This window comes from Aethalodelphis obliquidens, unplaced genomic scaffold (genome assembly GCF_003676395.1).
Source record: "Aethalodelphis obliquidens isolate GAN/ISIS:26980383/991018 unplaced genomic scaffold, ASM367639v1 scaffold14, whole genome shotgun sequence".
Taxonomy (NCBI): Eukaryota; Metazoa; Chordata; class Mammalia; order Artiodactyla; family Delphinidae; genus Aethalodelphis; species Aethalodelphis obliquidens.
This window is the reverse complement of record NW_020837958.1, coordinates 34,667,067-34,684,248: the sequence shown is the minus strand read 5'-3', so window position 1 is coordinate 34,684,248 and position 17,182 is coordinate 34,667,067. Positions and strand designations below refer to the sequence as shown.

Sequence of the window (17,182 nt, the reverse complement as noted above, 5' to 3'; positions counted from 1 at the left end):
CCCAAAAAACCAAATCATGAAATAGAAACAATATTGTAACAAATTCAACGAAAGACTTTAAAAATGGTCCACATTGAAAGAATCTTAAAAAAAAATAAAATCTAGATGTGGAAATCAGACTGGTGAAAACTTAACAGTCTCTTATCACAGCAAAATGTATGAATTAAAACAAAAAAACAAGAAACAAACAAACAAAAAAACGTAGGCCAGGAAGATACAGGAAACTAGGATCAGGAATGAGGATGAGAAGGAGAGGAACTGATCCAGCCCCTGGGAGGGAGCCCATAGTGACCCGAGGGCTGGGGACTTCTGGGAGGCACTGTTACCCAAAAGTAGATTCTAATTCAGGGTTGGGCAGGGTTGTGGCCCAGCTCCACAAAATGAGGAGGCATTCAGCTGCTGCCAAAAGTTTGGAAATGTGCTTTTATTTTCAAACTCAGGTATGTGACACTCTATATTTCAAGGCTAGCACACCTGTGTGAGGTTTAACAACGTTAGGAGCTGACAACCAGTGATACACAAATCCAGCATCTCCCTCTCCACTTATGCGGCCAGGCTGTACACAGGGAGCAATACAGAGAGTCCTAGGGCCAAGCAGAAATGTCAGACCTCAGAGGCATTTTGAAGGGAACTTTTATTTCAGATCAATATCACTGTTGGAAATACAGGGCCTGTTTCTGTCCATTTCACTGCTGCTTTGGCAACAGTTCCAATTGCCTCAGATCATCTTTGCTTTTCTTGAAGAATTACCGGGAGTCCTGTTTCAGGAATGCCCTTGGAAACGTGGGTACTCTTTTGTTCCTTCTCGTCCTCAACCTCCCTTTACTCACAGAGTCGTTTGGCTGAGGGCCTGGTCTGGAAGCATTCTTGCAGGCCTTTCTGTGGAGCAGCTGGAGGGTCAAGAGCTCACTGCAGCTCCTCTCCTGGCCTTTGTCTCAACAGGAAGCAAAGGTGGGAACCCTGTGACCAAGTGGGTGATGGGCCAGCTCCACCTCGTCCTTCTTCACGGGAGGCTGAGACTGGATGTTGCCAGCCTAGAGTCCTGCCCCACAGCCAGCCTCTCTGGAGCGCCATTTGTATCCTGTCTTTGGCTTTGAGGGCCTCAACGTCCTCCAGTGTATCCAGTCGCCCTGGAAGAAGCAGGGCAAACCATCCATCCATGCGGCCAAAGTCCGTCTGCCATGATCTGCACCTCTTTACCTTAATGGCACATCCTTGGTCAACCCTGGCTTGGGCTTCTCTCACAGTGGTTTTCTAGCCACTGGAAAGGATGCCTCCCTTAGAACAACAGGCTGCTTTCACAGTGGGGCCTAACCTAGGTGGGTCTTTCTGAAAGGAGTGGTTGCATCAAGCCTAGCCCTTGAGCTTGGAAATGTTGTTGCTAATCAGGTCACAGAGGAGACTGAAAAATACTGGAATAAGTCGAGGCTAATAAAGGTGTTATTTTTTTCGTTGAGTTGTTGGTGGTGATGATGCTGGTGTTGGGAAGTATGCAAAACGTCGGCTGTTCCCAGACTGCTCTCCACCCCCTTGAATGCTCACTTGTTCTTTTGACCAACATTTAATGATACCCTCCCAAGCATCGGCCACCATGCTAGGCACTTACCCAGAGAATGGGTAAGACATGGTTCTTGTCTTTGAGGAAAAATGCTAGGAAAGGCAGACACATAAATAAGTTATTCTGATACACTATAGTAATGGTCATTAGTCGTAGTAATGAAAATGTTTAAAAAGTGCCAGAAAGCACAGAGAAGGGTGTGACCTATTATGTGGGGCATGGTGGGGAGTTGGAGGGAGGCCATTAAAGGTGTAATGGCCTTACATGGTGGGGATGACTTTTGCACTTGGTCCTGAGGAGTGACCAGAAGAAAAGAGGAGAGCGGCAGAAGAAAAACTAGTGAGAGAAAACAATTTAGTCTGGGAACCAGAAATGGCTTGGAGTGGCTGAAGGGCCACTCAGGGGAGTGGGACTGGAATGTAAGATGTCCAGTTAGGAGGCCTTTGGAAGAATCAATTTAGTGCAGGGGTTGAGAGCACAGCCCCTGGGGCCAGCCTGGCTGGGTGTGACTTCCAGCCCCATGATTTACTAACTGGGTATCCTTGGCAAGTTACTTTGCTTGTTTTGTGCTTCAGTTTCCTTATCTGAAAATGGGAAGAGTCACAGTTTTTTTCTTTTTCTTGAGGACTCATTGAATGAATCCCTATATAATACCTAATACAGTGTTTGGCTCATAGTAAGTTCTATATGAGTGTCAGAAACAAAAACAAATGTCAACAGCAAAACAAAAACAACAGCAAAGCCACCACCATAAAACCCACACAGAAACCAGCGCCCCCCAGAACTGATGAGGCAAGAAGGCAGGTGGCAGCTGTCAAGGTGGAGTGAGAAGTCCAGCTGGAGGTGGGACGCACTCTCAGTTTTCTGCTAAACAATGGGAATGCTCTGAGACCTACACTTTGGTTGGAAACGCCACTGAAACTGGAACACTGCAGTGGAGATGCACACTCGCATGTGGGCACAGCGAAGCTGAAAGTGCATTGTCTCCTCTTTCCCCCTGAGAGGCGGGTTAACTGCTCTCAACCAGAGAGAACAAAGAGGGGATAGACTGTGCTCTACAGCAGCTCAGAATTAGCCCTGGAAATGGAGACCAGCAAGTTCGCCATGGAAGCCATGAGTTTTCAGTGTTTCTCAAACATCTTAAGCCCACGTAGAAAGCTCACTGAACAGGTGCCTGGTGGCTGCCCCACACCTAGTGAAAATCTGTGGGTTGGCTTTAACCCTAACACATACCCAGAGCACACGTTTGGAGGGTAGGTGGCTTCATGCATGCGTGTGCTGTGTGTGTGTGCGCTCTGTGTATGTGTACAGAGGAATATATGTTCATTTACATCTTCCCACTTCATTTCAAGCACTGAGCTAAAAAGCAGCCTAAACGTTTTTCTGATAAACCTTTCTGACTTCTGTAAAGAGAAACTCTGATTGCAAAGGGGAGAAGGGAAGGCTGAAGGAGAGTCAGTAAGAATGAGATGGGAAATGGGAAGATATTCATGTAAGGCTCCAAATTCCAGGTCTGATCCTTGGGGGCAGAGTTAGCCTTTAGACACAATCCTTCCTGATTTCCGATCAATGGCAGAGAGGAAAATGGGGAGGGGGAGGGGGCTTCGCACTGTAGCCTATAAAGAAGGTGTTTTGTTTCTCCCCAGCCATCTGAGCTGGTGCAGGCAACTGTCCCTTCCGTCGGAGTTCCCTGGTGAAGGCCACTTCTTTGTCCACTGATGCTTTTTGTTGATCCTCCAAGAACATCAGTTACTGTGTGTGAATAGCTCCCATAGGGGTGCCGAGTGTGAAAGAACCCCTGCTTGTTCCCCTGACGGCAGCAGTGGTGTGCCCGTGCCCAGGCCTGACACATCATGCTTGGGGAAAGGGCAGCAGGCTGTGTGCTGGAGCAGGGCACTGGCCGGGTGTCGGGTTTCCTACTGCTCTGTAGGCTGCTCATGCTGGAGTCCTGAGCTCCACCATGAGTCCCTTTGGGCTGCCGAGCAAGTGGATTTCCCAAGGGGCCCGTCGGCCTGCTCCACACAAGAGTTATAGGAACCGTAGAGCCCCAGCACAACAGTCAAGACCAGCATTGCTGCGGCCATCATCCAGACGACTTGCCAGTGCCGACAGAGTTTGGGATACATGACTTGTAGGAAATGAACCAATTCTTCAAGTTTGCTGTCAAATGAAAAACATAGGTGGACGGTTTAGTATATTGGGCACATATACGATGCCCAGAACTTCCATCTGGAATACTCTCCATGTTGTCTTGCGCCGTGGTTCTCAAACTCAGCTGTGCATAGTGTTGTTTGGCAGCAATGATTCAAAATATCCCAGGTCTACTGCATAAGAATCTCCAAAGGTATGGTCTAAGAATCTATAGTTAAGAATTTTTCCCCAGGTGATTTTGATGCCATCAGTCTATAGCCTTTATATTGGGAGAGTCTAGGCTAGAACACGCTACTTATTTGTGTGACCATTCATCCATTCGCACATGCCCTCATCTACTCATGAGATGGTCACTGATATCTGAACTCCCCCAAGCCCCAAGATACCAGGTTGGCTGACCCATTCTCCCATGCAACCAGACAGGACCGACAGCTTTTCTGCACTTAGTGGTACCAGTGATCAGTTCCGAGTTCTAACCTGTCCCCCGCCTCCATGTTCAGATGCCTAATTTGTTGTCCTCAGTTCCACATCTGACTGTATCTAGAGTGGAAGGACTGTGATAAACTCCTAGAAGACTCTCAACGTCGAGTAATAAATTACTGGACAAGTAATTCAAGGAACCAGATCAACCTCAAGAGCTCACTTCAAACTGTCCCGGGGCCTCCAGCAACCTCTGGGTGACTTATTCAAGATGTTTTCTCAGCCCTATTAATCTTCATTCCCAAATAACCCCTCCTCCACTTTCTCTGCTCTCTCCACACTTTTCTCTTCCTTCTCATCTCTCTCTTTTCTCTCTTCCCTCCTTCCCTTTCAACCCTCCCCCTCTGTTTTTTGCCTGCTTCACTCCACTTCTCCCTCTTCCTCTTTTTCCCACTGCCTTTCAATTTTTCCACTCTTTTTTGTGGCCCCTTGAAAAGACATTTGGTCAGATGGTCTGCTTTGAAGAGTCCATTCTTAGAGCTCTCTGGAGAAGCCTTGGACACGTTCATTAAGCTAGAATTTCTTCCTGTTTCTAATCCCGGATCTATTTTAAAAAATAACAGTGAGAATACTGAGGATCACCAAATGAAAGAGGTGAGAAAAGGGACATGAGGTCTTTGAAGATCCTGAGGCTCACACAGACACTGAAATATGCAGACCATTTGCTGAGAAGCAGAGAGCTCTAATTCAGAGAGCTAATAGCAGATTAGCTATTCTCTCTCTCTGCTATTCTAATAGGAGAGAGCTAGGTGCCTGACAGTGGTACAGAGACTCAACACATACTCTTCCGTAGAAAGGGATCAGATGCTCAGAGTGCCTGCCTTGGATGCTAAAGCACTGGTTGGTTTCTCTTCCATGTGGGACCCACTGATGATTGTTTCAGGAACAATTAAGCAAAGCAAAACAGTGAGTACATGAGCTGAGGTGAAAATCATTGGCCACTTTCACAACTGTTGGGGAGAGAGAATTTGGAAGTGGAAGCTTAGTTTCTTTCAGCCCCATTTAGTTTCTTTAATTTCTATTCAGATACAACTGGATGCTAAGACACAGTCTCTCTTTTGGGCTGTATTTCTGTGTTCCAAAACAATCTGCTGGAGCAGGGAGAATCCCACTCTCACCCCATCCTTAAGTGGGCTGGCAAAGGAGAGGGCAAGATCTGGCTTCGTGACCCTTAGCTGGTTACCCATTTCCAGCCTACAAAAGCTGTTAGAAATGGAATTAGATTAGAAATAGAATTCCTTTGGAAATCAATTTTTGGTTGTTCTGAGGTCTACCTACTCCTCCATTGGGAAGGGTGAGGTTGCTGCCCCCTCACCTGGGCCTGGAGAGAGGGGCTTCGGAGATGCTGCTTGGCGAGCTCGATATGTTGTAATTTGGGGCACAGTGAGTAGACTGTGCGTGACTCCCACCTGAGAGATGTGAAGAGTGGGAATCTTGCTGAACTGCTTGATGGCATCAGAGCAGGGGGCCACGATACGGAAAACCATCCTCCCACCACTAGTGGGTCAAAGGTGCATATTTCACAGTAACTGGATGTAGTCAGGAGAAGGAAGGCTGGCATGGGATGTCATAGACCCTGCCCAGAAATGCTACCTAGAAGCTGAGCGTGGAGGGTATACTTCCAGCTGCCCAAGGACTGAGAGAGGGATTTTAAGTAGCTGGCCAGAAGAGCTGCATTCGACCTCATAAGGGGACCTGCAGTTGAGAGATCCTCAGAAATGGTGTGAACATGTGTGAGCTGGGGGGTAGGAGGGGTGCTTTTCTCTGAAGGTCCCATAAAACACCACACTGAACAAAATCAGAAGGTCAACCTTAAATGCCTGCTAAGGCCTGGAACCCGCTCACAAGAAGACCAGTCAGGTAATACCTTTCCTACCCTTGAGCTCCACCGCCTTTCCCAACGTTAGCTCTGGAGAGGTCAGGCGCTGCATTAGCACAGCTGGGGTGGAGGGCGGGAGTGGCAGAGAGCAAGAAGTCAGCTCCGTCTCCACTGTAGGCTTCCTTCCTGAAGCAGAGTGGAGCTGGAGGCCAGGGGGTATGGGGAGAAGTTCAGGCTTTTGACTATTTCAGGGAACTGGCCATTTTCATTACTGAAATGAGGTTATTCTTGGGACTTAAACTTGACCAGAGGACTTCTATTTTCTGAGCGTTATTGGAAGAGTAAAGGAGTCTGCCTAATATCATCTTAACCCCAAAAAGCCAGTGTGAACAGACAGTGGGAGAAAAGACAACAGTTCCCTGTTGCATCTTATGAGTCTCACTTGTTCCATGCATTACCTAAATGTCAGAAGACTGTGTTCTGTGTTTTAATATGGTTAAGATATTGGGTTGATTCACCCAAAGTTCACTTAAGCTGATCCTCCAGAAAGTAATATTGACAACAGATTATATTATTACATATTATTATAATAGAGGAGAGATTCAGATAAAAAGACTCTAGTGTTTGATGCTGAATCTCTTAAATAAGGGGCCAGCTGCTGGGGTTAGCTCAGTGTTTTTAAAATGCACTAAGTAGGACATGGAACTTTTAATAACCTTAGACCTTGCTTGTTAATGAGATGCCAAAATTTCATGGGGGGAATCATGCTTGAGTACAGGTGCCTATAGGCAACTGTGTATGTAAGGGATTTGCGAATGAATGGATTGCCTGGCACTGAACACAACAGCTCTCGGGGCTAGTCTGGCTTTGGTGACAGGTGAGGAAGGGACCCTGTAACTGTGGGTGGGCAGTTTCTATGATAGCAGTGTCTGTCGTTATAGAGAAGATGATGCCACACTGCTGGGCCTGAACAGGTGAAGCTACACAATGTGCTGAAGGCCGAGGACCCATCTCAGGGCTGTGCTGATGCCTGGTATCCACCACCTGAGGTACAGGCATGTTCATAAGACCAAGAAGTGAATCTGAGAGGGAGCAGAAGTTGGGAAAGGGAACGCGGCCTTTCAGTATCCTCAGCAGGACCAAGAGGATACTCTTGGATGTTGGATGCAAAGGGCGGCCATTGCCATGTGCTGCTGACCAGGAGCTGGACAGAGGGGAAGCCGGGCACAGGCTCACTTCCTCTGGGATTTCATGAAATGGGAGGGACAATCTCCCAAGATCAAATTAGCTAGATAAGGATTCCAGCCCTGTGCTTTGTAAACCAGACTGTTTATATTCCATGTACTCTCTCTGTTTAGTTCTCTTTTGTTCTTTCCCAGTGTTTGGAAGGGTTAGAAGTCCCAGCCTGTGTTTCTGTTTTGAAGGGAGCCAAAGAAAGGGCTGAAGCCCAGGCCTGGGCTTAACTGCATTAAAGGAGAGAAGACAGTCTGGTGGCCTGGAAAACAAGAGCAGAGGACACCCAGGAGGGACAGAAGACCAAGAAGGATAGGATCAAGCCACTTGGAGTAGGGACTGTGCTTTCATTGTGAAAACTGGGCTTCTCTCCTTAGGGGAGGTGGTGTGCCCTTGCACAGGTTTGTTTCCAATAGTGAAGCCCTTTCTCCAGCTCTCCCCTTGAACACTGGGGTTGACTCATGCAGGCTGACACCTCTCACTCTGGTTGAATCTTCCACCAACTAGGCTCTACTGGTCATTCCTATGTGTTTTGAAGCATGTCCATCTCACTTCTAATCTGCATTTTATTACCTTATTCATTGGGTGCATGTGATTTCCAGAGTCTGCCAGCAATGAGGCACAGACACATACCCTGTCCCAAAGGTAGCAGCTGATTAGATTAATTGATTAAGATGCAGGATCTACATTACCTTTATCTACTGTTACATATATCTTTCATGATTTAGTGGAAAATGCACTTGAAATATAAAGTATATTAAAAGGAAAAATCCAAGTATTTCCAAACCAAAGTGAAAACAATGTCCAGACGACCAAACTTGTTTGATCACCATGGAAAGAACCTGTTGGACACTTCCTTTGCCACGAAGTTGAGTTCATCCGCTACCTCCCTGTGTTCTCTCTGTCCCAGCTCCCCTCTAGGGCTTCAGGCCAACTTCCTTGAACTTGGCTCTTTCATGGGAATGGTTGGGCAATGAGCTAACTGTGGTCCCTCGCATTTTCTCAGCTCCTGAGAACTGCTGGTTGCTGCCGGTCCAGCCCTTGACAACCCCTGACCCCTCAGCTCTTGCAAACATCCTCTTATTAACTATTTGAGCTCTTTGGGATTTCCTTTGCCTCCTCCTCCAACATGAGTGCCCTCTTGGTTTCTGTTGGCTGCTCACTCGGGCCCTAGACCCACAACTGCCCTGGACTGGCACCTCCAGGGATGTTGTGCAATGAAATGAATTGGGACCCAGTTCAGCAATGGCGAGGGCTCCAACCTGCTTCTCTGCTGCTTTTCCTCTTCCTCAGTTTCTTCTGCCTCTTCAGCTTCCTCAGGGCTCTCGGTCTTCTGTTCTTCTTCCTCCTTCAGGTCTTGAAGCTCCTTGGTCTTCTTTAGACCTTCCTGGTATCTGGGAGGCAACAACGAACAATTGAGTCTGGAAAGGCCAGGGGCGGAGCATCCTTTCCTGAGTTGCTAGAGGAGGCACTGAGCATCTCTGATGATTACACACTCACTTCCTGTGGTTCCACACAAGAGGAAAAAGCTGGGAAGCTCCACCGCATCCTATGGTGGCTCCTGTCAGGATGATTTCCCCTCACCCCTCGGCCATTCTTCCTGTTTATGTGAAAGTGTGACAAAAGAGACAGGGAAAAAATATGGGTGCAGAGTCTCCCGGCTGGATTCTTCTACAAACCATTTGGGAGGGCTAAGGACTGTGTGGCCTTGGAGCCTCAGCTCCTCCCCTGTAAAAAGGAGAGGCTGGCACTCATTGCACGGATGTTGGAACATTTTGAGGAAGTGCCAGGTGTATGGTTTGACCTGGGGAAGGTGACACCTGTCACACAGGCTTGTTGGGAAGCTTTGTGAAAGTGAAAGGCACACAGGTTCACAGTAAATGTTCACAAAGCTGATGGAAGCATTCACTCCCCTGCATTCTAAGTACAGAGGACAGGTGTGGGTGAAAAGACAGGCTTTCCAAGAGAAACCCTCTGACTTCCTTCTCCCAGGTTTAATATTACCTTGAACATCCTTTTTGCTTGTCCTACAGCTGAGTGTTTAAGGCTAGCACAGTTGGGTTGGGGCAACCCCACCACGGTGCAGGTGGCCACCACACCGAAGCCCACAGGTCCCACCTCAGAGGGAAGCTGTATCTCCCTCAGGAGCTACTGGGAAAGAAGCTCAGGATGTGGTACCTGGACAGAAGTACTTCTCTACCTGGCTTAGCTGGGGCCTTGCTCGGTATTCTGCCTCATCAGTGACTAACAACAAGCCAAAAGTGCTATTGAACTCTAGAGAAGGGGGCAGCTGAAAGTTAGGGGACTCCTTTGACAGGAAGAAGGGATGGCTGAGGCAGTTCCAGGAAGTGGGGCTGCAGCTGCTCCTGGGCACTGCTGGCAGTGGCGTGACTGCTCTGGGCATGTGTCAGGAAGCCTCAGGCACCACCAAGAGGAACCCACCCAGGGCCCCTGATTTCCAGATCATTCTGGTGGCTTTCTGCCTAAAAAAGAGGGCAGCCTAGTTATTATCTACCACACCCTCTTGCCTCGTTTCCTCCTGTCTTTCCTGTGGAACAGTACTGCTCTTTCCTATGTAGTTCCTTACTCAGGCAAGGAGGTCCCAGGGCCACGGGTTGCTTCCCTAAATCCTCTAAGAGACAGGAAAGGCCCGTGGGAAGGTATCTTTTGAGCAATGCCAGGTGACCTCAGGGCTGCTGAAGGCTGACTCACCCCTTCTTGTATGCTTCTTCCTCCATCCTGGCCTTGGTCTCCTGGCTAAACCCCTCCAGGCAGCTTGGAGTCGGGACGGAAGCAGAGGCCTCACAATCCAGGTCCCCATTCGTCTTCCCACTAGCAAGAAGAAGGAAGTACAGGGCGTCCTTTCAGAGACAGATGGGACTTCTGAAAACCAAACCATGTCTTTGTCCTGTTCCTGGCCGGAAGTGAGGAAACTCATTCTGGATTGAATTTATTTCAATCTTTCTACCTTAAGATTTTATAAAGGCCTTAGTCCATGAATCCTCCTTGGGCCCCCAGACATCAAGTACTGCACCAGCTTGCCTTTTTCCTCCTGCTCTCAAATCCACTTTTATTCTTATTCCAGGAGATGCTCTGAGTGGACAGACAGATATTGGGAGCTCCAGGGCACTAAGAGGAGGAAGATGGAGGTGGACCAAACGTTCAGAGTCATCCCATCCCTGTAGTCCATCTTCTGCTTCATTCATGTAAATATCTACCCAGTGCTAAGTCACAGGCACCTTGTAATGTGCTGGGGATACATTAGAAAACAAAAGAAAACGTCTTTGCCAACACGGAGCACAGCAGGAGAGAATGCCCAAAAAAGGAAAGAAAAAATATGAAATTAATTACAAATTGTGATAACTTTTATGAGAGAAACAAACTCTGTGCAATGACAGAAAATAATGAGGAGAGAATCTGCTTAGATTGAGTGGCCAGAAAAGGCCTCTCAGAGATGGAGTAACTGAAGCACAGAGCTGAAAGATGAGAAGTCAGCCACATCTATAGCAGAGGGAAGATCCTCCCAGGTAGAGGATGCAGGATGTGTGAACACCTCGGGATACAAAAGATGTGGAGATGTTTGAGGAACTGAAGAGGAGCAATGAGGTAAGAATTAACTTCTGGACAAGATTTTTGATGCCTGTGAGGTATCCAGGTGGAGATGTCAAGTTGGTAGTTGGATATACCAAAGTGAGTGAGAGAAGAGCTCTAGGCTGGAGATATTCAGAATATAGATGGTATATAAAGCCAGGGGAATGGATAAGACTGTCTGGGGACATAGTATGAGGAAAATTGAGAAGAGGACCCAGGACCAAGCCACAGGCATCTCTGTCCTTAGTTCAGGTGGAGGAGGAGCCTGTGGAGGAGCTGAGAAGTAGCAGCCACAGAGGTAAGAGGAGAACCCGGAGAGCATGGAGTCCTGGGAGCTGAGAGGGTGTAAGCAGCTCTTTGCAGGAAACTGCCCTCAGCAGGAAGCCCAGTTTCTTGTCACTTTAGCAAAGCTATATTGTAATTAACTTTTTTTTCCTGTGACGATTTTTTTTTTTGGAATAACATTTTTTACAATGTTGTGTTCGTTTCCGCTGTAGAGCAAAGTGAATCAGCTACATGTATACAAATATCCCCTCTTTTTTGGATTTCCTTCCCATTTAGGTCACCACAGAGCACTGAGTAGAGTTCCTTGTGCTATACAGTAGGTTCTCATTAGTTATCTATTTTATACATAGTAGTATATATATGTCAATCTCAATCTCCCAGTTCATCCCACCACCACCCCTTCCCCCCTTGGTGTCCATATGTTTGTTCTCTCAAATAGGTTCATCTGTACCATTTTTCTAGATTCCACATATGTGCATTAATATATGATATTTGTTTTTCTCTTTCAGACTTACTTCACTCTGTATGACAGTCTCTAGGTCCATCCATGTCTCTGAAAATGGCACAGTTTTATTCCTTCTTATGGCTGAGTAATGTTCCATCGTATATATGTACCACATCTTCTTTATCCATTCCTCTGTTGATGGACATTTAGGTTGCTTCCATGTCCTGTCTATTGCAAATAGTGCTGCAATGAACACTGGGGTGCATGTATCTTTTGGAATTACGGTTTTCTCCAAGTATATGCCCAGGAGTGGGATTGCTGGGTCATATGGTAGTTCTAGTTTTAGTTTTTTAAGGAACCTCCAGACTGTTCTCCATAGTGGCTGTATCAATTTACATTCTCACCTAGAATGTAGGAGGGTTCCCTTTTCTTCACATCCTCTCCAGCATTTATTGTTTGTAGACTTTTTGATGATGGCCATCCTGACTGGTCTGAGGTGATACCTGAGGTGATACCTCATTGTAGTTTTGATTTGCATTTCTCTAATAATTAGTGATGTTGAGCATCTTTTCATGTGCCTCTTGGCCATCCGTGTGTCCTCTTTGTAGAAATGTCTATTTAGGTCTTCTGCCCATTTTTTGTTGGGTTATTTGTTTTTTGATATTGAGCTGCATGAGCTGCTGGTATATTTTGGAGATTAATCCCTTGCCAGTTGCTTCCTTTGCAAATATTTTCTCCCATTCTGAGGATTGTCTTTTCATCTTGCTTGTGGTTTCCTTTGCTGTGCAAAAGCTTTTAAGTTTCATTAGGTCCCATTTGTTTATTTTTATTTTCATTATGCTAGGAGGTGGGTCAAAAAAGATCTTGCTGCGATTTATGTCAAAGAGTGTTTTGCCTATGTTTTCCTCTAAGAGTTTTATAGTGTCCAGCCTTACATTTAGGTCTTTAATCCATTTTGAGTTTATTTTTGTGTATGCTGTTAGGGAGTGTTCTAATTTCATTCTTTTACATGTAGCTGTCCAGTTTTCCCAGTGCCACTTATTGAAGGGACTGTCTTTTCTCCATTGTTTATTCTTGCCTCCTTTGTCACTGATTCGGTGACCATAGGTGCATGGGTTTATCTCTGGACTTTCTATCCTGTTCCATTGATCTATATTTGTTTTTGTGCCAGTACCATACTGTCTTGATTACTGTAGCTTTGTAGTAAGTCTGAAGTCAGGGAGCCTGATTCCTCCAGCTTCGTTTTTCTTTCTCAAGATTGTTTTCACTATTCGGGGTCTTTTGTGTTTCCATACAAAAGGTAAAATTTTTTGTTTTAATTCTGTGAAAAATATCCTTGGTAATTTGATAGGGATTGCATTGAATCTGTAGATTGCTTTGGGTAGTATAGTCATTTTCACAATATTGATTCTTCCGATCCAAGAACATGGTATATCTCTCCATCTGTTTGTGTCGTCTTTGATTTCTTTCATCAGTAACTTATAGTTTTCTGAGTACAGGTCTCTTACCCCTTTTAAGTCAGGCACCCGCATGCTCTACTCATCTCCAGCTCACGCACACCTTTCAAGTCTTTTAATTACACGATACCTTGCCTAACTTGTTGGTTCTTTCCATAGATCAAAGAGGTAGAAATGAAGAATAAGTAATTAACAGATGACCAGATCTCTTCCCTAGCTTCCCCTTCAGTAATCTCCCAAATAAACCGTGTGACCAAACTGTGTGAACAAGATAACATCTAGAGTGAACGAGCCTGCATGCAGTGGGGGGATGGTGACCACTCTGACCCCCATTCCAATGACTAACTGAGATTACTTCCCTCCGTCCCTTTAAAAGTTTCATGGCTGAGCAGAATCTTTGGAGGTGGTTTTTGGGGACACTGAGTCCACCATCTCCCCAGATTGCCAGCATTCTGATTAAAGGCACCGTTCCTTTCTACTATTTGTGAGTAGTGATTTTATAAGCAGCGCGCAGTGGGACCCCCATTTGATAACAAAAGGAGAGCATGTCAAGGAGGGAGCATTAAGTGTGTCACGCACACACTTTTGAGAGCCTGAGTCAGATGAGTACAGAAAAGGCAACTATTGGATTGGATAACATGGAGGTCAAGAGGAGCTTTGGGTACACGGTAGGAGCAAAGACAGATTGGAACGGACTGAGAGAAGAATGGGAGGTGAGAAAGGGGGAGACGTAGACAGGAATTTGACAAGGACAGGGAATAGAAGACTGTCAGGGGAACAAGTAGCTGAAAAAGTGGGTCAAGGGATGAAAGCACATTTGAATGTGGATAGAAATGATCCAGTAGAGGAGATGAGAGAAAGGGGAGGACCAAAGGAATGAATTCTTTGAAAAAAGAAAGTAGGGACAGACCTTAGAAAGGTGGAGAAACTTCTCCTTGGTCATAACAAAGGGAGGAAGGAAATGAAGATGGTGAGCTGGGAGTTTGGCAAAGGAAGATGAGAGGGATCCTCCTATCTGATAGCTTAAATTTTCTCTATAATATGGAAGACAAGGTCATCTGCTAAAAGTGAGATGTACGGAGGTCTAGGAAGGCTTGAAGAGGGAAGAGAAGGTGTAAGAATCATGGGGTGGAGGTGGGGGGACACACGTGCTAGAAGATCACAGTAGGATGGCTGACGGTGCTGGGAGCCCATTTGAGGTATGAAATCATGAGTTTAAAGGAAGTATACTGGTAGCCATGCCTTCTCTATAAATCCTGCGGCTTACCTAGGTGTCTGGAATCCCAATGGGAGTCTTGTCATGGAGGAGCCCTCGAACGAGGCAGAACAGCGAGCAGAGCTTTTCAGCCAGGACTCTGACAGATCACAGCTGCCACCCTCCCCGACCTCTTAGACAGGCTTTATGAGTCTCCTCATTCTCGGCATCAGTCTCCCATGTCTTGGTTTCCCTCAGACCTTGTAAAATTTACATTTCATCAGGCTGGAAACCAAAACCCATTGTGAACAAGAAAGATAATGCTCTAAAAATATCAGCTATTCATAACATTTCTCCTTTTTAAAATTACATTATCCACTCCCTTCCATGCGATCTTTGCCTAATGTGCCGTTTCCTATTTGTCCTAATGACTGGAACAAGAGCAGAAAAACACAGCCAAGGGTAGGGAAAGCAATTATTTTATGAAATATGGTAGGGTGTAAAATGTTTACTGTTATTTCCTGACCCTTAGACTGAGCTTATAGTTCCTTAAATATCTTCTCCAACTATCTGGAATTTTCTCCCTGTGCATTTTAAAGACTGTTCAAATACCTTTTCCTTTGTGGAACTGTTGCTAATGTTTTCCTCTGTCTCACACCCTCTGGTTAAAGTTGATCTCTCCCTCCTTTTATACCCTCATTGCACCTCTTTTATAGCATAACTTGGAGCTAGGGCACTTTTATGTTTTATACACATGTCCATCCCTCCATATGACTGTGATTGCAGGGAGACAGTCAGTTTGAATGGTGCTTGGTACATAGTAAGTGCCTTTAATTGTTTGCTGAGTTGTATTGACTTCACCGTGGCTCATCTCATCCCTGCCCGTTAATCTTACAAAATGGGCAGGTCCTCTATGTAAATGACTATTTCCTGAGAACTCAGTGCTTGGGTTGAGCTGAAGGAATCCCTATGCATGCCTATAAATGTGGAGCTGAGCACAGCTTGTGCCCACCTAAGGACTTCTGGGCCAGACACTCATGGATCTTGGCATCTATTCCTAGGCCATAATCTTGCATGCTTTCTTTTGGGGATGATTAATTAGAATAAGGCTCATTGTTCTCTCATGTCCACTGGGTCAAAAACATTTGTCATTGTGCTCAGCTCTCAGTAACATGAGGGGCTGTCTTATCGAAATGTGTTGTGTGACCTGCAGATATAGTAGAGTCTATTTTTTCCACATGGTTAACAATATTTGAAAGTGACTCCAATCCTTTCCAATGGACAGATCTTACCTTCTCGGGCTCATCTAGGTCTCTAAGCCACCCCCACTGCCGAGGCTCCCTCAGACAAGCCCAGCCCGGGGGACCTGGGCTACAGTAGCTTCCTTAATCTCTGTTACTCAATCCCAGGTTTCTGGGGTCCACTACTAGTTGATTGAGGGCTAATCCATTCCAGAATACTATCAGCAAAGGGGAGTTCTTTACTGTATATACTTAATGTCATATAAAACCTTTAAGCAATTTATCCTGAGGGCTCCCAAAGTGTAGCAAATGGTTATTTTACAAATTATAGTGAAAATTTGCTCTGTGATACAGCAGTTTAATGGCCCCCCTTATGAAAGCAGCCCTGTGCACCATCCGCATGTACGATGGCGCTGATCCCTCAGTGAATGGCTCTGTGTACACCCTCTGCTCCCACCCACTCTGCCCTCCACTCCACACCCAGGCAGTCACCAGCTTCTTTCACAATAGCTCACAGGAGCTTTTTCAAAAATTGCTCTTAAATCCACTCTCTTCTCACCAGTCACACTGAACTTCTTTCTGTTCTTCCAGTTGAGGGTCTATTAAGTGGTTAAGCACATGAATTCTGCTATCTACTAGCTGTGTAACTTCAGGCAAGTGATGATTTCACTGAGTTTCAGTTTCCTCATCTATAAAATAAAGAAATTAATAGTATACCTGCCTCATGGTATTATTGTAAGGATTAAATGAGATCATTAATGTAAAGCAATTAGAACAGCATTTGGCAAAAAGCATGTAATAAATAATAAGTATTGTAAGCATGTGATAAATCATCAGTAGTGTTCCTTGACTACTCCATACTTTCTTGCCTTAGAGCATGGAATGTTGTTAACCTCCTATTCACCTGGTTAACTATATGACCTTCATGTTTCACTTTTAAAGTAAATTCCTAGAGGAAACATTTTCTAAGCCTCCGTCCCCCGACCCCCCATACCAAAACTGGGTTGCATGATCATTTTCTTGTGTCTTACTCCCTTGGTAACCTGTACTTCCTTCTGATATCACCCATCACATTGTATTACAATAGGCTGTTTCCCATCTGTCTTTCCCATTATACTGCGAGCTCCTTGGGTGCATTCTAGGTGCCTGGCTCTTGGTTATTAATTGTTGAAGGAATGAAAAATGAAAGACTATGAATAAATAGCTTTTTCTACTTATGAAACTGTTCTTGAGCCTTGTTCTATTTTAACCTTTAATACTAATTTTAAATATTACTCTCTCTATTTTTCTCTAAATCTACAGGTTCCTAGACCCTTGCTGAGGTGAAGAACAGGTTACTATGAAGTGACCTGCAAGAACAAGGTTCAGAATTCTCTCAAGTCATATTGGGAGTGCAGTCTGCAGTTAGGTATTTGCTTGTGAAGTATCCACAGGCATTATGATCTTCTCATCATCTTTCATGAGCTTAGCCAATTCCCTACCTGCTTAGTCACTGTATGCTTAGGGAAATATGAGATCATTTAAATACAGCAATCTAGAAAGCAATGCATGTTAACACATAATGCATTATTTCTCTTTAACAGTATGGAAAAGGTGGCTAGAATCAACTGTATTTCTGTTAGAATGGAAGATACGAATTCATTTTCACTCACAGATTGTCTCATTGTCAGCCTCTTGGCAATCGATATTTTCAGTTCCGTAAATTTAGATGAAAATTACTTAGCATC

The 17,182-nt window shown here is 45.3% G+C and overlaps 1 protein-coding gene across 18 annotated transcripts in view; it reads right to left on the bottom strand.

Moving 5' to 3' along the window:
* Positions 1-408: 408 nt before the first annotated feature.
* The window catches only part of IRAG1 (inositol 1,4,5-triphosphate receptor associated 1), a 164,449-nt gene continuing 147,675 nt past the window's right edge, over positions 409-17,182 (bottom strand). For 13 of the 18 annotated variants that reach the window (XM_027115394.1, XM_027115388.1, XM_027115387.1 and 10 more), the window contains 3 exons: positions 9,954-10,073; positions 8,504-8,635; positions 409-3,718 (listed from right to left, as the gene is read on the bottom strand). In XM_027115394.1, the coding sequence (XP_026971195.1) occupies positions 3,475-3,718; positions 8,504-8,635; positions 9,954-10,073 (496 nt within the window). In that variant the 3' untranslated portion in view covers positions 409-3,474. Of the gene's footprint in view, positions 3,719-8,503; positions 8,636-8,741; positions 8,842-9,953; positions 10,074-14,286; positions 16,145-17,182 lie in introns of those variants that run through there. The other 5 variants (XR_003434535.1, XR_003434538.1, XR_003434539.1 and 2 more) reach the window with 5 other exon arrangements.